Source organism: Phragmites australis, chromosome 1 (genome assembly GCF_958298935.1).
Source record: "Phragmites australis chromosome 1, lpPhrAust1.1, whole genome shotgun sequence".
Classification (NCBI taxonomy): domain Eukaryota; kingdom Viridiplantae; phylum Streptophyta; class Magnoliopsida; order Poales; family Poaceae; genus Phragmites; species Phragmites australis.
Genome location: NC_084921.1, coordinates 46,653,710 through 46,675,023, shown reverse-complemented (window position 1 = coordinate 46,675,023; position 21,314 = coordinate 46,653,710). Strand labels below are relative to the sequence as shown.

At 44.2% G+C, this 21,314-nt stretch overlaps 2 protein-coding genes across 2 annotated transcripts; both read left to right on the top strand.

Moving 5' to 3' along the window:
- Positions 1 to 308: 308 nt before the first annotated feature.
- Positions 309 to 10,714, top strand: LOC133890155 (adenylylsulfatase HINT1-like). The gene is made up of 3 exons (XM_062330608.1): positions 309 to 540; positions 10,260 to 10,317; positions 10,501 to 10,714. Exons 1-3 carry the CDS (start codon positions 401 to 403, stop codon positions 10,543 to 10,545), a joined length of 243 nt encoding a protein of 80 aa, XP_062186592.1. The 5' UTR covers positions 309 to 400; the 3' UTR covers positions 10,546 to 10,714.
- A 1,962-nt stretch (positions 10,715 to 12,676) lies between these two features.
- LOC133922959 (protein RETICULATA-RELATED 3, chloroplastic-like) lies at positions 12,677 to 14,069 on the top strand. The gene has a single exon (XM_062368462.1). It carries the CDS (start codon positions 12,793 to 12,795, stop codon positions 13,837 to 13,839), a length of 1,047 nt encoding a protein of 348 aa, XP_062224446.1. The 5' UTR covers positions 12,677 to 12,792; the 3' UTR covers positions 13,840 to 14,069.
- Positions 14,070 to 21,314: the final 7,245 nt, after the last annotated feature.

Genomic DNA, 21,314 nt, shown 5'->3' with positions numbered 1-21,314 from the left:
CATGTGATCGCCAACTGGATGTTAGAGCCATACGTACAGGCGGCGGACCCACCATGGGGGCTAACATCTATACATGCAGCAGTGGATCCATCAGGAGGACACTTACGAGCCTCTTTCAGTTTTTTTTGCATGGAAGAGGAAGAAAATGAGAAGAAAGAAAAAAGAAGAAGAAGAAAGGACACATCTACTTCTGACTTTGAATCCGTCACTACATATATGACGTAAGAGCGCACTTACATCCTGCAACCATACTACATACACCTCTCTAAACTCGCCTCAGTACAAAAGTACGCTTTCATTCGCAGAAAGCGTAAAATCAAAGTAAGTCTGGGTCTCTGGGAGTTCAACAGCGGAAGACAAGGACCGAAGGAGCAGCGTGGGCGAGAGGAAAACGGTGGGGATGGGCTGGAACTGCGGCGCTCAACCTCCTCCGCCGACCGCGAGCGGCAGCCGCTTTGCAGTCATCGCGTCTCACTTGTCCCACTCTTCGCTGGGGATGGGCGAGAAGGAAGCCGCCGAGCCCATCGGCGGCCCCACCATGTCAGCCTCTCTCAACTCCTCCCCAATTTGATAATCACGTGGAACTCAGGGAAGATGACGGAGTGTTCATCTGAGTCGAGAGGTAGTTCTGCGAGAATTAAATTTGTTCTTTTTTTTAACCAAGCGAGAAATTTGTTCTAGCAAGCGTGAGTTTGGACTTCAGAGTGGAAGAACTGCCTGTACTGAATCCAACTCGAGCGAGGGTTCCTGTAGTCAGTATCCTATTCTACTCCATCAAATCTGTTGAAATTCATAGGTTCTGCATGAAACAGTCGAAACGTTTCTTCGATTGTGGCCTGGACCGAGAAACGCCGCAGGGCTGTTTCACCCGATTCGACCCTTCGGTTCCTAGATGCCTCAAAAATCTATATTTTCAATCTTTTTTCCCTATAGATTTAGACCTTCTAAAAGACTTAAAAATCTACCAATTAAAATTCAAAATAAAAATTAAAAAATCCACAAGCAACCTATTTTAACTGGTTACACTTTAGAAACCTGAACATAATTCAAATTAAAATTTATTAAAGTTGACCGTTCTTGCACCTTCCATGAATTTTAGAGCTTTAGAAGGATTCTAAAAAATTAGGAAAAATTCACCAATATTCATCTTAATTAATCGGATAATTTCTAAAATTATCTCTAGCTCTAAGTTATATAGTGAAATTTCAAGTTTCTTTATATGTCCTCACTTTTCATGAATTTGATCAATTCCAATTAAATGCAAATGCATGCAACAATTGCTCAAAAGCGATAAGAGTGATGCTCATGATGTCTATGTATGTCAATTGTTATTATTGAAAAAAACCCCAAAAAACAATATATCAAAAAAGGACAAAGTGGTCAATTGCATCACCATTCTCTCTTTAAATCTAGACAGCTAGCCAAACGATTTCTAGAAGTGACTATGATTCACTAGAGAAACGTTTTTACAGAAACAGATTTGCTCGGTTCCTTGATTGGGGCGGTGGATATACTCAGCTCCGTCATGTTTGAGCGGGCAGCATGCGTCGAAGGTCGGTTCTGCATGTCACCAGTTGGGTTTCGCGTGGGGGTGTGTGTAGTTGCCCACTGCGCATCATTGACGGGCCGTTGGATGTGAGGCACTCGGATCTGCTCGGCTCATCGCGGGATTTGTGCTTCGCTGCTTGGGATATGCGTGCGGATGGCCTCCTCGTGCTTTGCAGCCAGGTGTGCGCCACCGTGTGGCCCCCTTCGTTGATTCTTCACGTGGATTTATGCAGTTGGGTTCGGTGTGGTCGTGGCACCCCTGGCAGCTGTCGCTTGCGCTTCCTGTTGTTCTGGCGGGCCGGTGGTTCCGCAGTCTGATGGCACAACCTAGCGAGTGTGGTGTGTCGTTGGCATGGAGTTGTGCTCGTAGAGCCCTAGCGGTGCAACGTCGTGCGAAGGTGCGGCCCATGTCCTTCCAGGGTGGTTGTGGGTGTTCCATCTTGTTGGACTGATGGCAGGGGCCTTGCAATGGTCGGTTTGCGTGAGGAACCACCTCAACAGGGACCCTGCATCGGTCAATTTTTGTTTGGCGATGGCGTGCTCTAGTGGTTTGGTGGTCCGATGCCACGGGGTGTGCCCACAGGCACCTGTGGTGTCACGACCGATAGTGGGGCTTCCCTGTGTCGTGGGGGTATGGTTGCGCTATGATGCGACAGAGCTATAGCCTGGTGGCGCGGTGACTCCTCTTATGCTGCTCGTGCGCTCCCTCAGCTTTCTTCCGTGCTGATCCTGGCTCCCCCTCAGCTTTCCAAGGAGGTGCCGGCGGCGGTGGGCACTGGCCTGTTGCCTATGATGGGAGCCATCTCACGCTGCGTCATTGGCGGTGGCTGCCCCTCCTTCCACTACTTCGGTCGGCGTTCGGTGGCGGCAATGTCGTGTCGTTCTCGGCTCCTCGCGTTTGTGTTGCTCCTCTTACCCGATCTCCTCTTCTGCATGTTAGGCCCGTGGGGAGCTTCATGATGCTGAGATGGCCATGGGATGATGTGGCTGCGAGGTGGCAGTGGCACCGTGCCGCTCCTAGCTCCTAGTCTTTGCGTTGCTCCTCCCCTTGCCCGGTCTCCTCCTCTTCTGCAGGTTGGGCCTATGGGGAGCTTCATGACTCTAGGACGATGTGGCTATGAGGAGGTGGCGATGCTACTGCTTTAGTCATGACCCTTGGGCAAGCTGGCCGTGCGCGAGGGGCGGGAAGTGGGAGCAGCTGGTGAAAGCTTTGTTTGGTCTTTGGTCGGCATTGATGATGATGATGCTCTCATGCGTTGTTCTCCTCCTTGGAGGCGTTGTCAAGGTGTCTCCCCACTCCCCTCCCCTGGAGACTCTAGGTGAAAACCTGGTTCAAGCAACCGGATGGGCGATGACGATGACTTAACGTTGCATCCTCCTTAGAGGCGTCGCTCTGGTGGTCCAGTTCCCGCATCAAGGTGGTTGTCGGCTTAGTGGCGGCTTGGTCGGGTTGGGCATTGGCACTAACTACACTTGGCCTCGGAGAAGGCCTAGAAGTTTCGACAAGTTGTGGTCTGCTTATGTGGAAGTCGGAGTTGTCGTGTCATGGTGCGAGTTGGGCAACGATGACCTATGTTGAACGTCGTCGGTTGGTAGGGATGTGTTTAGTGCCATGTCGGCTGTTGTTGGGTCATCTTTAATCCAAAGTCGTCTAGTAGTTTAGGTTTCTAATTGGTTTCCCCTCAAATAAACCATGCAGTTGTGAGGTTTTCGGGCTCGGTTTCCCCTAATAAACTAGGCCAACTCTCTTCTTATTTAATAAAATTGGTAGTGCTCCTGTTATCCTTTCAAAAAAAGAAAAAGAAAAAAAAGAATCTAGAAGCAGAACGTTTCTAGAAGAATCTAGATCCCTATCAAACACACCCTAAGGGCATGAACAATGCTAGGTGCTTATTTCTATGTGCTTAATGAAAGAGAGTGCTAAGCATCTGTATGAAAATTATAATTTCCAATGCAAACAAGACTACAAGTGCTTAAAAATTATAATTTCCAATAACAAAGACTATATGTGCTTGAATATGGTTATTTATCTTGTTAGCACTAACATAAGCAGCGGTGCTTAAGTAAGCACCTCACTCTTTATCTAAGCATTTGTGCCACTGCAATTGAGAAAAAACCGATTTTTTTCATAAGCACCTACTATAAGCACTCTATTGTACATGCTCTAAATAACCTTGGATTGGTTTTAGAGGCGGTTTCACGTACATGGCGAATTACGTGGATGACAACGTGGCACTGACCCACGTCAACTCTCTCTCTTCTTTGTTATCTCCCCCCCCCCTCTCTCTTACACGGTTAAGCCATTTCCAACCGTTTTTTCTTTATTTTGTTCTCTTCCTGATTCTCCTTCCTGTTCTCTTTTCCTTTATTTTTCCTCATCTTTAACAGATTCACTTCGAAGGGATTCACGAAGGGAAAGTAGAGAGAATTCGAAGGTGAAGAGAATAACTTTAGGAATCTCTTCGTAAAGGGAACCATGAAGGAAACCGTTAGAGCACTAAAATGAACGAGAATCCCTTCGCGAAGAGAACGAGACTCGCATAGGAAAACCGTTGAAGATGGTCTTACACCCCACTAGTTATCCCTTTCCTCTCCTGCTCTCCTTTTTACACCCAACCCGAAGCGGCGAAGCCAACCGCCACTACCTCAATAACAGGGTGTCCACGCTCGGTACCTACCGAGATGGAAGGCTTGTGCTGCATCCCTTCCCCTCTCTCCTCGCACCTCCCTCCTTCTCTTACAGTGGGACTGTGGAAGCATCGGAGCCACGAGTGGTCCTGATCTGAATAGGTGGTGCTCGTGAAGAATGTCAGCTGAGCTACATCATTACTAGAGCAAGGCAATGAGGCAATCAAACTTGGATGTGTCGTGCGTAGCGGCAAGCGGTGGACACAGCGGGCAAGTTGCGAGTGGCAGAGTGACTGCAATCGTTGTCGACGAAGAGCGCGACGGTCTCGGCCATGATCCACCTCGGCGACACGCGGGGGGGTCTTAGCTCCGGCGATGAGAGAGCCTGGTGGGACCTCGTAAGCAGAGAGACGGTAAGAGAGAGAAACGAAGGAGCGGGAGTAGGAAGGTGTAGTTCACTTACATATGGACCCCACTTTCTTATATTTTTTCTATCTATTATTTTTAATTGCTGACAAAGCATCAACTCATCTACCATGTCACTACCACGTCGGCAAAACCACTTACAAAACCACCAGTGGTTATGTAGAAGGGTTAGAATACTTTAGGGATTTAATGCTTGGTTTTATAGTTTAGGGGTGAAGTGGACTTATTCCTCACTCAATTATATGAATCAAGACAGATACCTGTGAAATACAGTGTGCCATTGTGCTCATTGAGATGGCAAACATGAGTACATTGTGCTCATTGAGAGTAGGTATAGACTCCTCTCAAGAAGCATTTTCTCGGCAGTCTCAAGCCGACTGATGACTTGAGCATGCAAAGTTCGTAGCTCGGCAAGCTCACTTATGACCACAATATAACTATCGCACTCCTCATCATTGGCCCTAGACTTAAGCAACTCAAACTTAGAAAAATGAACACTCTAGCCTAGACTTGCGTTCCTTAATCTCCCTAACCGCCTTTTTGAGCAACCTATCTTTGCTAACAAGCGTATCATTCAAGGTATAGACCTAAATAGAAAGTTGGTCGTAGGAAGGCGATACCTTAGAAAAATCAAGCTCGGGGTCGCTGTTGTTTCATTCCGCCATGAAGCAAAGGACGTGAAATTTTTATTCTTCTTGTTTTTCATGAGTAGCTCCTCCTCCTCTGAGCTCTCCTCCTCACTTGATGAAGTGTTGACGTCGTTGAGCGCCGCCACGAAAGCTCGAGATGTCGTCTTGGCCGCCTTATTGGCCAGCTTGTCATGGTTCTTGAAGAATGACTTCTTGTTCTTCTTGTACTTGTCGTGGTCGTGATCGCGGTCTTCTTTCTTCTTAAGCTTTAGGCAATCAGCTTTGAAATGAGTGGTACCACCATACTTATGACAAGCCCAAGAGCCACATCTCCTTCGGTCTCTTCTGTTGTTGTAGAAATAAGTGAACTTCTTCACGATCAAAGCAGGATCCTCATCATCAAGTGTGTCCACCTGCTCTTCTGTGATAGAAACCAAAGAGTGCAAAGTAAAGCCACTGGATGAAGGATTAGCACAAGAAAATCCAACTCTATCCTAACTACCACTACTAGATCCTGAAACCAACGTCATATTCTGAGACATGGGTTTTTTTAGGCCTATCCTAGCCGCCTTAGCTATCTCAATGGATTTGAGCGTGCTTAATACTTCATCATAAGTTAATGTGTCATAACTGGATGACTTCTCAATGCTCGAGATCTTCACTTCTAATATGCTACGGTCAAGAGCATAGAGAAGCTTGATCGCTCTCTCATAATCAAAGTAGGGTAAAATACCCGTGGATCTAAGATTGCTAACAATTTCATCAAACTTAGCAAACATAGCATCCAAAGATTCTTCGGATCCTTGCACAAACATTTGATATTCTTGATTGTATGTGCTCTGACGCCGTGCCTTGATTTGGTTAGTGCTCTCATGGAAGACACTAAGAGTAGTCCAAATCTCGTGTGTAGTATAGAGGTGCTGAACTCTGTCAAACTCATTACGACTCAGGCTTACGAACAATATGTTTCTAGTCTTATTGTTAGCTTCATATTTTTTATTTGGATCCGAGTAGTACGAGCAACAGAGATCTCATAGTTGGAGTCCATAATCTCATATATTGCACTTCCTTAGCTCAAAAGGTAAGACTCCATGAGCACTTTCCAGTACAAAAATCTCAGCCTTCAAAGAGAGGAATTTTCCTATGTCTTTCTATTGTCGCCTACGGATCACAAAACTGGTTAGAGTCAACAAGCGATCAAACCGCTATGATACTAATGGTAAGATCAAGAACGATGATTAGAGGTGGGTGAATAGATGCATAAATAAATTTCTTACAAAATTGATGGCCTTCTCTTATTCTTTAACCCAACACACCTAAAAAACATATGCAGAAGCAAAAGAGACAAGAATAGATTGCAAGACTTCCAAAACTAACGCTCCTCTTTGATGAATAAGAACTCTAGGTTTCATTTAAGGTCATATCAAGATTCATAGTGCAAGAAAACAATTAACTAGAAGAAAAACTTCTAAACACAAGAGAACGAGCAACTAGAAAAAAGTGATTCTTCAAGTTGATGGATCCAAAGAGTTGGGATGGTTCAAGACCAATTCATATGAAAAGATTAACCCTCTAGCAACAGGAAGAAGACATCTTACACGATCCAAATGGAGCAGCTCTAAAGGAAAACAAAAATCAACAAGAAAATACCAAAAACTTGTACCAAAACACGGGAGCCAAAAGCAGGAGACTAGAAGAAAATGAATTCAAGCATATGCAAAACACTCTCTTCATTAAGCTCAGAGAAACGCCCTGTTTTGACAGATTACAAAGTGTTTTTCTCACAAAAGCTCTCACCTAAACATAAGTTAAGTACTCATCTCTTCCTCCCTACACTGCACAAGTGGAAGGCTCTCAAAACTTCTCAAAAACTATGTAAGGCTATTACTCAACCACCAACCATACCCCTCTATTTATATACCAAGGAGCTTGCTTAACTCTTAAGCTATCTTATCCCTAAACTACCATTCTCTAACAATGCACTCCCACCTGCCACCGGGGATAGTTTCGTTCGAATTTTTCTCTGTCCATCGTATGAACGTGGCGCCTTCAAGATTTAGCTTAGCCTCGACACTAGCTTCGTGATGATGCCATGTGCACTCCATCCTTCCAAGGTTTTGAGGCCAAACCGTGAAACCGTTTTGCACGCTTCTCAAAGCACGACTCACTGCCGCATGCTCTGACCCCAAGCAAGCATCCTGACGTCAACACGTGTACTCCATCTTACGATCTTGACCACTGGCAAGTCTCTCTCGCTCCCAATCCCTCCAGGCTACCTTGTCACTTGCACCGGCACCCCTTTCGCTTGACTTTGTCAACACACCGTCTTCATCCTTTATTTTATGCTTTACTTGATCTCCATGTGCACAACTAGGATCACCCTTGACTCCACTAAACTTCCTCAATCATCTGGCACCAAGAACCTCGCTTGGCCCTAATCATCTCACCGTCGACCGTCAAGTTGCATCCATCATCTAGACAACACAAGATAAGCAAACACATATCTCCAAACCATTTCTAGTTAATTTCAAATATAAATCCTCAGTTTAAGACATATCCTAGAAAAATCATGAACGACGTATGATCTGACATCCACAACTCCTGAGCGTTGAACCATCCGACGTGTTCAACTCCACAAACCAGCCATCTGGAATCCTCTCTGCAAGAAATAGTCCAGCGTGTGTAATTTCTCATCGTTGGACCATCCGATGTATTCATTTTCACCAGACAACAATTTTGTAATCTCTCTATAACAAATGGTTCGGTGTAGTCTCCGACGTTCACATCTTCCGTCGTCGGACCTCGGCGCACGTAAGTCCACCAGAGTCGATTTGCAACCTCTCTGCAAGAAATACTCCGGTGTTCACAGTGCCCATCATCGGACTATCCAGCGTGTACTTCAACTTTTTCTTCTGAGTTGAAATTCTACGGCGTGTACACCATCGTAACGCGGGATCATTCGGCGTGTTCAACTTCCTCAGCGGCAGATCATCCGGCGTGTACAATTTTTCTGAACTTAGAAACAAACACATCACCTCCATTTTTCTACAAATTTAGTTAGTCATGATCATAATTGTAACGGCTATATATATATATATACATACGCCGAACTATTTCTTGCAGAGAGGATTCCAGATGGCCGGTTTGTGGAGTTAAACATGTTGGATGGTTCAGCGCTCATGCAACCTAAAAATCATCAAACCAAATCAACATATTTGTCAATCACTCATTATATATAAATCAAGATATATTTCTATTTCTCATCTTAACGGGAGCTCATTTGTCATGGACATCCGCTTAAGAGTTCCAATGTTAGATTACCTGATTACCTCACATCTCCTTGCAAAAAAACACACACACACACAAATTGTGACGTTTGATGGAAATGGTCGTTGAGTTCATGAAGACCAATTATTGGACTCGCAGCCATGGTTCACGTTACCGACCGGAGGTCGGTTACCGACCTCCGGCGGTAACCGAAAAACCGCGGTAACCGCGATTACCGGTCAAAAATTCAAAAAAATTCGGAGAAAATTCATTCGGCAAATTTTAAATTTTTGCGAAAAAATCATGTTTTTGCCCTCTCGGTAACCGAGCGGTTTGGGTCGGTTACCGAGCGATTTTCTCGCATTTTTGATTCGGTCGGTTACCGAGCGGTTTGGCTCGGTAACCGCTCGGTTTTCTCGATTCATCGAGCGGTTTTATCGAATTTCAGCGCAGTTCAACAAAAAACCTAAAAAAGGGTTCAATCTTGTAAAATCAATAACTAATTCATCCGAGCTTCAAATCAAGTGAAACAAATTTTGTTGGCTTCCTTGTAACATGATCTACATGATAAATGTATTTATACTCATAAAAAAGTTCAAAATTTTCTGTGAGAAATTTTATTTGTTAAACCAAGGTAAATGCATAGTTTACTCTTTGCTAATCCAAAAATCATGAAACTAATTTTGTTAGTCTTATTACATGATCCTATATCTTTTAAAAATATATGAACTCATGAATTAGTTATTGTAACATGCATGATTGTGTAAATGTGTTGCGACTAGATTAATTCATAACTGACCCATCACACCTTAAAAATTAGTGAAACCACTTTCATTAGCTTATTTATATTATGATTTACGTAGAAAAAATAATAGTAGACATGAAAAAATTAATTACAGTGATGTTTCTTAACATATTCACTTTATGCTTGTGAACTTTGTAAAAATCATAGAGAATTTAATAAAACTCTAAATAAAGTGAAATCAATTTTAAAGGTTCTCTTAAAATACGTTTTATACAAGAAAAATATGTGTTTGCATGTTACACTTTTCCTTAACGTGAGTTAATAATTGAGCCGCACGCTTCAATTTTTTTCATTTTTTTCAAACTTTCTCCCTATAGAATATGATGCAAACGACATTATTTTTGAAAAAAAATTTCACAGAAGTTCTTAGAATTGTGTCTAGTTTTTTTTAAGATTTTTTTTGAAATTTTTTTGAAATTTTTTATTTTTTCGAATTTTTTGAATTCAAATTTCGGTTACCGAACGGTTTTTGAAATCGGACCGGACCGAAAAGGTCGGTAACCACGATTTTTGAGCGGTTACCGACGGTTTTTTAACCCTGCTCGCAGCATCCATGGGGATGCACTGAACCTACGGCCAGGAAAACTTGCAGAAATCTTCCTCTGATAACTTTATTATAGCATTTCCAGTCATCTAGTGAAGATATGGGTGACTAGTAAAGACCAATTATTGGACTCGCAGCATCCATGGGGATGGAAGTGTATGTAAAAAAAAAAAAGGGGAACAAATACTGTGCACACGTGGTTTTCGTAGTATCACACTTGCTGCTAAGATATATATTCCAGATACTAGCCAACATTTGCTGATTTTTAAATGTCATCTTCTTGTTGTTTTTCCTGAAAAGAGTTGGCTTTGGGTGTTCTGATTATCTCTCTACGACTATTGTTTTACCCCCTTCACACATACATGTGCCGTATGTCCTCCATTCAGATGGCTAGTTCTCTGTTTTTTTGCAGTTTCGACAGAATTATCAGGAAGGAGATCCCGTGTCAGGTGGTTTATGAGGACCAAAAGGTAAATCTTATCTGTGCTACTGCGATAAAGTTCTTAGTTATCTAAGGCTATGAACTTTGCTATTTGATATTGCCACCTTTAAAAATAATGATGCCTCCATCACCCTTGGTGCCATGTCAGCAAGGGTGATGTTCCTCCTTGACGTGCTATTTTTTATTTGACGAAATCCTCCTTGGCATGCAGTTGACAAAATTCGAGAACTACGTATCCTCAAACGTTCCTCCTTGACAATCTGGGTCAGAAATCTGGTGAAGTTTACATCCGTCACCTGGTGCCATGTAAGCAGGGGGACCTCGCTGCGAAGTCTTCAGGCTTAAGATGGAAATGAATTGATCCTATCCTCATCAATTTGTGCTCCTGAAATAACACCTTCAATTTCCCTGCCGGCCACCTTCAGAAAAAGCACCTTCACATATATCGAAGAATCATTGTGAAATGTTAGATTATTCCCTATTTTCCACAGACACCACAAAGCTGTAGGCTGCAGCACAGGCAGTAAGAACAACATGTATATCGTTTGTATCCACCATTAGTTTATAGTACGTGATTACAGTTGAATTTTGTCATGTCACATTTGGATGTTCAACTGTTAATTACTGGCTTACTGCAGGTGTTTGCATTCAGAGACATATCACCCCAAGCTCCCATACATATTATAATTATACCCAAGTTCAAAGATGGGTTATCTAGGCTGTCGAAGGTACTTGCATTAATCTCTTACTCCCCACATCCCAATGGTTGTATCGTGCCAATTCCACATTGTAAACTCTGTTTAAGAAATTCTCTGTAGTTCCTATGTGCCTTGTACACCAATGACTTCCATGGTGGAGTATCGGATGTTTGAAAATAAGATCAATTTACCTGATGCTTTTAATGATGATTTATAGACGATTTTCTTTATACTTTATGATACGCACTTTGTGGGTAATCAACGTTTTTTTGTAACTAACGATTGAAAATAATTGAATTTTTGTGATAAGCCTAGCAATACACTTGAAAGTTCGTGTATCTATCCCGTTCTATTTGCTGTTTTAGATACGAGGATAGTAATTTTGTAGTCCATAGAATTTCATCGTGATCAGCTCTCTAGTGTGCTCAATTGCTCATTGGAACAAACGAAGAATTGTGGCATGAGAGATTTTGCGAATCATGGATTGCTAATTGTCACATTATGGAATATAGTAGACTCACCTTCGGTAAACTGCGAGCAAATCTTTATCTTCCCCAGTAAGTGTGACTTAGAAGTATGACTCTTATTTAAACCAAATTCTAAGCAAACTATTAAAGTCTTTCAGACAATTCACCACCTCAAAACCATTTATTTTTTAGTATGAACAAAATATGCGTGTATGCTGTAGCTTGTAGGTGGGCTTTAAGCCTTCAAGAGCTTAGCCTTTCAGCAGCCTGTACCTCATAGAATTCTTTGAATAAGAAGGCCAAAATGGTGGGACAGCATCGGTACTGGACAGCGCAAAACAGCAAACTTCACACCTCGGTTTAAGACTTATTTCAGGGATTCAAAGCTGTTGGCAACTGTAGTTCACTGCAAATACTAATGGAAAAGATAATGAACTCTAATTGTACCTGTGAAGTTAGTATAGACACTTTCATTTGCTAATACCCTGGCGCGCTTGTTCTCAGGCAGAAGAAAGGCACATCGAGGTTCTGGGCTGTCTTCTTTATGCTGCAAAGATTATAGCAAAGCAGGGAGGCCTTGACGATGGATTCAGGATTGTCATCAATGATGGGCCGAAAGGATGTGAGCATCGTTCACTGGTTCTGATCAGACCCATCTTCTTGGGGGCAACAATTCGACTGATTTTTCTGTCTTCTGCTACGTAGGCCAATCTGTATATCACCTCCACACTCATCTTCGGACGACGGCAGATGAACTGGCCGCCTGGGTGAGTTGGTGTTGCAGCTTCCACGAGAGGGATTTTACAATGCTAGAATTCAGTTACAACTTACAACTACGGTCAGATGCATATTATTCTGTATGTTCTGTGCCCTGTAGTCTGCAATGTAATGAACCAACGCTGATTGCTTAGGGCATGTACAATAATGGTTGAGACGAGACAGCTGCTGTCTATAACAAGATTCATGTAAATATGACTGGTATTATTTTCGAAGCAGGCGAGTGAGGCAGAATCGGAAAAGACCATCTCCTGAGGAACTGAAACCCAGCCATTTTCGAAAGGAACAGAGGAATGAAATCAGCAGCCCGAGATCCTCCAAATTTGCGTACTGTACAGCAGCGGGTTTCGCCGCAGCCGTAGGTGGACAGGTGGTCGCACCGATGCACGTTCCCACCACCACCAACCACCCACCCCCCTCACCAAACATCTCTCTCCCTACTTACTACTCCTGCACTACACCAACCCCCGAAAAGCCCTTGCCACCTCACTCGCCCTTCTCCCGCACCGCCGCCGCCGCTGCGCGGCAGAGGACGCGCGATCCCCTCGCCTCCCGATCGCCATGGCCTCCACAGCCTTCGCCGCCGCCAAGTTCCTCCCCGCCCACCTCGACTCCTCCCCGCGCATCGCCCCTCACCGCCCCGCCCCCACCGCGAACCTCTCCTTCTCCCCGCTGCCCGCCTCCTCGTCCTCGCTGGCGTCCTTCCTCCGCCTCCGATCCCCGTCCCCGTCCGGCCCCGGAGGTAGTCTCCCCCCGCCCCCGCCCCCGCCCCCGCGCTCGTACGGCGGCGGCGGCGGATCTGGCGACGCCGCGGACTCCGGCGGCGGAGACGGCGGCAAAGGCGGCATCCTCGGCCTCTTCCTGGCCGGGTGGGCCGCCCGCGTGGCCGCGGACCCGCAGTTCCCGTTCAAGGTGCTCATGGAGGAGCTCGTCGGCGTGACCGCCTGCGTGCTCGGCGACATGGCCTCCCGCCCAAACTTCGGCCTCAACGAGCTCGACTTCGTCTTCTCCACCCTCGTCGTCGGATCCATCCTCAACTTCGTCCTCATGTACCTCCTCGCTCCCACCGCCGGCGTCGCCGCCGCCGCGTCGTCTGCGGCCTCCGCGCTCCCCAGCCACATGTTCGAGCCCGGCGCGTTCTCGCTGGGCTCCCGCGTCGCGACGCTCCTATCCAAGGGCGCGACCTTCGCGGCGGTAGGGTTCGCGGCCGGGCTCGCCGGCACCGCGCTCTCAAACGGGCTCATGGCGATGCGGAAGCGCATGGACCCGGCGTTCGAGACGCCCAACAAGCCGCCGCCCACGCTGCTCAACGCAGCCACATGGGCGCTCCACATGGGCTTCAGCAGCAACCTGCGGTACCAGACGCTGAACGGCGTCGAGTACCTGCTCGGAAATGTTGCGCCGGCGCCGGTGTTTAAGGTGTCCGTTGTTGCTCTCCGGTGCATCAACAACGTGCTTGGTGGGATGTCCTTCGTGTTGCTTGCCAGGCTCACTGGGTCGCAAAAATCAGATAAGCCGGCCGCCTCTACTGTTGCTGAAGAGAAGGAGAGGTTGATAGCTGTGGGCAATGCTGCTGCAGATGCCATCAGTGAGGGAAAGGATAAGTAAGTGGGTAGAGGAGAGGGCAAGCGAGTGGATGCACGCATTGCTCGCGATGTGCATCTCGCCCAAGCCTCATTTTCTGCTTCTTGGACATAGGCCAAGAAACCCGTAGATGTTAAGTCAGTTGGTTGGAATAAGGAGTGAGGCTCGAAACATTTTGTTCAGTCTGTTTGTGCTTTCTTGGTGTTACTGGATGACATGCTTAGTTGATCTTAGAATAAAGTTCTTTCTCTCTAGCTCATTTGATCATTGATCTAAACTTTTAGCCTGCTTGCCATACTTTCAATTGCTTGATTTTGCATGCAATTTATGATCCTGAACGGCACTATGATGTAACAAGTGAGTGGACTTATGGCACGGAAAACAAATACATCCATGCTCTTAGTGTTTGCACAAGTGCTTTATTGTATAGTCAGTACAATTGTCAGCCTTCATGTAAACCCGTTAAAATAGATGGAAACTTTTGCTGAAATGTTGGAAATCAATCCCTTCTTTTTATTCACATCTAGAACTGGCTGTTCGTTTTTCTTCTGCTATGGCAATGGCAATGGTTATGCAATGTCTTCCCTACTGATTGCCTTACTGATGGAATAAGGCCACAGGGCCAAGCCAACCATAACAATGCATGGGTCTTAAGATGATTGTTGAAGCTACATTCAAGTTAGTATTACAGTGCCACTTAGCATTTCAGGTTTTCTACGAGCAACTTTCATGTTCCCTTAGTAATCAAAAGAGAGTACGTTCGATGTAGTGGTGTTCATGTAATTGTTAATTGTCATGCTTAAGCTTAACTAAGAATTTATGACACCTCAGATGTTATGTTATCAACTGAATACATTTATTGATTTACCTTAACCAGTGGGTAAAGCTATATGCATCAACTTGTATTGTGGTTTGTGCAGACAGCTCTCCAGGAACATGCATTCGATACCTGTGTGTATATTTTGTTTGCACATTGGCACATTGCCATCCTTGGCATTGCACAATCGTAGCTTCTGGTGGAAGTAAACCTTAAACTCCAATGGTTATTGCAAGCATGCTATAGCTGTGTATGTATTGGTTATTATCTGGACATATTGTTTCTCGTCCTAATCTGCAGGCCTTCTTCGAAAACTGAAAAATACAGGAGCTCGTGTTCCTTGTTTCTTTGGCTGTGTAGCTGTTGCTCATAAGCTTAAAAAAATCGGTTCCATCTAAGCTTGAGAATGCTCCCTGTTGGTCATGAGCTCATTTTCTTAATCTGATTTATATTTGTGTTGGTTGTGCAAGAAGAGCTGATTCGTAGCTGTGCCGATTCGAGTTTTTGCTGAGTAAAGATCAGCAGCAATAACTAAACAAAGTTGTTTTTTTGATTGAATGGTTTGGATATCTAGCCTGTGCATAGTTGATATTTTCTCTTAAAGCTTCAGCCACTTGACGAATTGGACTTTGACGCTCCCTTCAGAGTTTGTTGTGATGCCGTTGTTGGCTGAGAATGAGGTTCCAAATGCCGTCCACCTTTGTTAGTAGATGGTGACTTGCAGCAATTGCGGGTCCAACGCTTGAGCTTTGACAGGTTGCACTTGTCGTTAGGGCACCAGCTCGAAATGCAAGATCCCAATTTTGAGACGTCAGGCGCGAGGTTAAGTCACCGGATCGGCACCAAGGCCTGTCTGCACATACTAGCGTGCGTGGACGCGTAACCTGAACTGGACGCACGCACACGAAGAGTCCGTGGCATGGAAACCTTGTCCCTGCCCAAACACGGATGTTGCTGTTGGCGTACCCAACCCAACTCGTCTGCTACAACTTGAAGCCACCGTCGCCGCCACTTGAAGCCTACGGTCCTCATCCATCTACCACCTCAGCTGGTGACAAGTAAACGAAAACGAAGGTGCTAGTTGGCTGCAACTGCAAAGCAAATCTCAGCCGCTTTGGAAGGGCTGCCCGGTTGATCCTGTACTAGGCTACGAGCTGGAGGGACAAGTAAGCTACAGGTTTCGTGCCGAATCCAACTACGAGCAAAACGAGGCAAGTTTTGGCATGTTCCTGCGGGGCAAGCGCTGCCAAATGTGCCGTTCGGGACGGCGGGCTATTTTTTACTCGAAAGCTGTGGCAAGGCCCCTTGTCTGTTTGGGCACGTCGCTCCTCCAGCCAGAAGACGCGTCGGGCACGCAGCGCGCTGAGCCTGCGCGGCGCGATCCCAGCCCAGGTCGGGCCCTGTGGCAAGGCCCCTTGTCTGTTTGGGCACGTCGCTCCTCCAGCCAGAAGACGCGTCGGGCACGCAGCGCGCTGAGCCTGCGCGGCGCGATCCCAGCCCAGGTCGGGCCCGGCGGAATCACGGGCATGTTACAATAGATGTAGCATCAAGCATCATGGGCTCGTGGCACCGTCCGAGTGAGTCCAGGCTCCGGAGGCTTGGGCATGTGCTGGGTGTGGCATCTGCTGCTTCATTCTTGCTTGTCAGTTACTCTAATTACACCAGTGACCAATTTACTCTCCTGTCACGTGATCAGAGGGACTGTACGTTGGGTACATTGGCTGCTTTCTCTTGATTTGGAGCCAATGACTTGTAAAGCAGTTTTGCAACTTGCTCCACTGTCTGAAAAAAAAAAACAGAGGTCTTATGACGATAGTATACTTCAAGCTAGGAACGACCAAAACAAAAAGACACAAAAGGTGAATGAATTGTGATGGGGCGCTGAAAACGCCAGAGGCTTCGAATTGATGATCTGTATGCCATTGAAAACTTATAATCTTTCCTTCAATGTTATTCAAAAAGGTCACTACCCTTTCATGCCACTGCTTCAAATTTTCCGTCCCCTCCATGCCGCTATCATCAGTTAGCTGATAGATATCTGTGAAGCGGTGGCATAAAAGCTGTTTTTGCCTCTCTAGAAGTCTTTCTTTTTTTTTTTTTTTTTTTTTGCTTTTGGTGCCCATTGCAGGGCTATTATGTGTCACCATTTTGCTTTTGGTGGCCATTGCAGGACTGTCGGGTGGCACCTCAACTCTTCTTCTTCTTTTGCCTTCCCTGTAGCCTTTTTCTTCTCTCTAGACTTGGAGGTAGCAGGTGGTGGTGTAGTTTCACCTGGAGTCGGCAAAGGGTACTCAATGGAAATGGAAAGTGCCTCAGTTGGTTCACGCCACTTCCTGACTATTGTAGCATTAGGCCACTATTATAGCATTAGGTTTCTAAACAAGTGGTAAGTGTTTTTATGATTAATAACAATTATATTATTATAATTAATAAATTTGTTTTAAAGGATATTAAAAATTTTATTTTACAATAATGATTAGGTATTATTGGTCTCTAAGTTGATTATATGGATGATCAAAGGATATGTATATCAAAATAAAGGATCTTTAGTTCTAAGTGTTATAAAGGAGATAAATGACACTTAGAATAGTATATTTCTTCTTTTTTAGTCTTTTTATCGTACTATAAAGAGAGACTAAGAGTAATAGTTTGACCTAATTAAGTCTTGACTTTGTTTGAAGCATACTTATGAAATTATATCACTAAGTAGCTCATAGAAACCAATTGTTGAGATATCGTGAAGTTAGAGCTCAAGAAAAAATTGAATTGGACGAGCTCAGTGAATTTAGCCCCACCGAGTAGTCCGGTGTTATATTTTTTTGTTCTCACCAGATCATTGTTCCTTGATCTAGAACAGAAGACATCGAGTGCACATGATGATCCGGTGTATAAGTGTTGTATTCACCGGAACCTTTTCTCAGTGACACATGACCAAAAATTTTAGAAGTGGTGCACCAGATGGTCCGGTATTACCCCCGTGAGAGCATCAGAGCTTTTTTAGTCAAAGCATTTTTTTTCCAAGTGAAATTGAAGTTGAATGTACCGGATTATCCGGTGATGGAAAGATGGGAACACCAGAGTAATTCTTGTAGAGAAGAATTTTTGTTCCAGAAGAAGCTACACTCACTGGATGGTCCGGTGAAGGCAAAGAGGAATCACCGGACTAAATTTTGCAGAGAGGATTGCATCGGGTAGACTGGCTTGGTTCTACTAATCGGATGGTCCGGTGATGAACTAAGGCACACCGGATGAATCCACCGGATCATTTATCAGCAGTAACGGCTAATGATAGCTGGCACAGTGGGGCTCTGAAGTTTGTACTCACCTGATTATCCGATGGCTGTGAGGAGATACTAACCGGATCATCCGGTGTTAACAGAAAAATGAGTTGTTAGACAACGGCTAAATTTGAATCTCTAGCCTATAAATACTCCATCACTTGGTTTTAGTTAGCACTCTTGCAGCCTCAGAAGAGCTCATACACTATGTGTGTCATCAATAAGCAAGGGAGTGCACTTGAGTGAATTCCAAAGTTCTTAATTGAAGGTTAAGGACATCTTTAATGCTTAGAGAGTAGCAAGTATGCATCTAGCTGTAGTCTAGACTTGATCTTGGTCAAGTGAAGCTATTGGCTTGTTACTCTTGGTGGTTCATAACACCTAAACGGTCTTTGGTGATTGGAGGTATCTCGGTGAGCTCTTGGAGTTCTTGTGGGAGCCTTAGGAAGAGCTATGTGCTTGATTTGATGCCCACCAAATCGGAGATAGAAAAGTGGCAATCATGAGTGAGCACTTAAGACTTCATAACTCAAGAGGGAGCGATATCCTTTGTGGATGCTCCAACAAGAACTAAGGGGGAGTGCCAAATCCTCAATACATCAGAAAAAATTGATATTCTCTTATCTATCTTCTTACTTTCCCGTATTTACATTTGAACATTTTACTTACTTGCAAGCTTTACTTTCCTCATTTACTTTATGTTCTAGCTTGCTTGTTGTTCATGCTTCTGTTAGGTTTGATCATGTAGTCGTATTTCAATTCATCTAGGTTAAGGTTGCTACTAAATTCGGTAGGAGTAACTTTTTTAAATAGCCCAATTCAACCCCTCCTTTGGGGCCATTCGATCCTTTCAACTACACATGCATATTATAGTTGAGAGGATATATTGAATTAAACATGTGCAAAATGTTGTGTGATGCATTGCGTATTGAACATGGACTTGACATATTTTTGAGAACCTAAGCTAGTTGTGCATCCTTGGCCGTGTTGCAAAGTTACAATGCAAGTAACTTAGAATTAAATGCCAAAATTTTAGGAAAGCAAAATATATGTCCCTAGATGCTTAGCTAGGAGGAAAATTTATTGCGGATGCTGATAAAGTAGAGTTAGCAGGTACAATACTCATCTCAGTGGATGGTTCAGTGGTTCTCTTCCTTCTTTTGGGTGCCCCCACATGTGCAATAAAGGATCAATCTAACATTTTATAACAAGCACAAATAATTAGTACAGAGTATTCTGCATTACCTCTCAACTAGCATATCTGCTATGTCCTCTGGATCAACATCCTTGCAGTTGTGCTAGTGGTGTCCATATAACTTGCAATAGGGCATCAATGCTGCCCCTTCTAGCATGTTGTGCTACCATTGCTCTCAACGCATCCTTTGAACATGGTGTTCCTTCTTCTACCACCTGTTGCTTTTAAAAGTGGTGGATGCATGAATAAGCCATGTTCAGATTGTGGCCACTAGGACTTGTCATGTAGGGTAGGGATAATGTTCTCATATGCAGCTCTAAATTTTTGAACTGAATAATAGTCAGCATAATCCTCCAAAAGGTCCTCTAAGTGCAGTGATGAATGCTATAGCATGTGAGCAAGGAATGCCTGAGACCTGCTATTCTCTGAAATAACAAATTCTCTGTTGCAGGTTAACCACACACATGTAGCCATTGCCTCCCTTCACACACACTTATGTAAGTTCATTTGAGATTCTAGCCACATCCATATCCAGGTTCCTACTTTGCTCCTTCAACTTCTTGATGATGTGTGGCAAAATCGCTCCTTCAATCTTTCTTGAGAATGTTCTCCTGATATACCACTTATCCATAAGAGGCTATTTGATCTTATCCATAAGACATCCAAATTCAAGTGTTTGAACTTCTTTATCAGTTGTTGAAACTCTCTGCCATATTGTTGGTTTCATAGCCAACCTTGCAATGAATTGAGAATTGGATTCTTGTCCATATTTTAGTATGCCACTTACTCATACAATCCATTGCTTATGTTTACCTTCATCCATTGCTTTCCAATGCTTCTCAAAGAAATATGGGTTCCATGAGTATGCTGCTGCCCAAAGATGGTCATAAAAAGCATTCACATGGAACCTTTTCTTGAAGTTGGTCACCAATTCCTTGTGTTCTGTAATTGGGAACGCTCCTTGGATTCCTTCCCTCACTGCTTGTCCATCTGTAACAATAGCTAATCCTTGTGGTGATTTTATGGCATCTCTAAGCCTTTGCATAAACCCGATCCAATTATCATTGGTTTCAGAGTTAATTACTCCAAAAGCAATTGGATACATTTAATTGTGTCCATCTACAACACATACACATACTAACTGCCCTTTAACTTTCATGATAACATGCCATAATTACTTTGTCATCCATTATAGAAGCATGTATCCTCCATTTACACCCATCTTCATTTTTCCTTTAACAATAGGCCCTAAGTCTCTCCGAGTCACTCTTTTCAATGTTATATCCAAACTCATGTTTGATATGGTACTAAACACTGGACACCCCTACAGTCTCATTTGAGTACCGAATTGCACCAATGCAGCTTCCTGAGGTTCAACTGGTCATTGCATCTCTAGATATTGAAGAGTGTAACAAGGATGTAAATTTTTAGTCACACAAGGCAGAGATCAACATATTGAAACAGGTAAATTGTTAGTTGTATTCATCTGCACCTGAAAATTTTCAGTTGGCCAGGGCCAGTCTCGAAAGTTACAAGGCCTTTTAGTCATCTATCGGGCTTGTTTTGCTCACTTGGGGCCTAGTTTTCATCTTTGTGTGTGGAATCTAATGATAACAATAACAACAGTTGTACTCTATTGTTCATTCGGGTGTGATGGAATAAATGAAGTTACTTCCCTAAAAAAAGAGTAAGTGAAGTTCCAACTGTCACACGAATCAACTATCCTTCATGAATCAACTTTCTCCACACCATGTCATGGAAACCACAGACATAAGAGGAAGAGTAGAAGAGGAGTGATATGGATCATGGATTCATCTAATTGGCATAAGCAAATCGAGGGAGAAAACTTGTTGGAATGAGATGCATTGGACATTTGAGTGGAGCCGGGAAGCTTTCTCTTCTGTGTCCATCTGAACAAGAGTATGTTGCTTCTGAGCAAGGGCGGGAGGTGGCAACAGTGGCACAGTCAGAATTTCTAGATCTAGGAGGAAGCAATCAGAATTTCTAAACACGCCAACTGCTATTGCCTGTACAACTTTGACCCATGTAACCCACCAGACCCACCCAACCTAACCCATCTAACCAATCCAATCACAGGTAGGTCAATTTTTTGGCACAATCCATCTAAACCCACCCGTGTACACTACACCGCTCACGTTCTGGTGGTTAACATTGTTAGAATATATGGGTTTGGCCTATTTTATTTTGA

Excerpts from the sequence above, each read along its gene's own strand:
- LOC133890155 (XM_062330608.1), top strand. The coding sequence starts at position 401 with ATGGGCTGGAACTGCGGCGCTCAACCTCCTCCGCCGACCGCGAGCGGC. Across the intron at positions 541-10,259 it reads CCCATCGGCGGCCCCACCAT|TTTCGACAGAATTATCAGGA; the intron begins GTCAGCCTCTCT and ends GTTTTTTTGCAG. Across the intron at positions 10,318-10,500 it reads TGGTTTATGAGGACCAAAAG|TTGACAAAATTCGAGAACTA; the intron begins GTAAATCTTATC and ends CTTGGCATGCAG.
- LOC133922959 (XM_062368462.1), top strand. The coding sequence starts at position 12,793 with ATGGCCTCCACAGCCTTCGCCGCCGCCAAGTTCCTCCCCGCCCACCTC.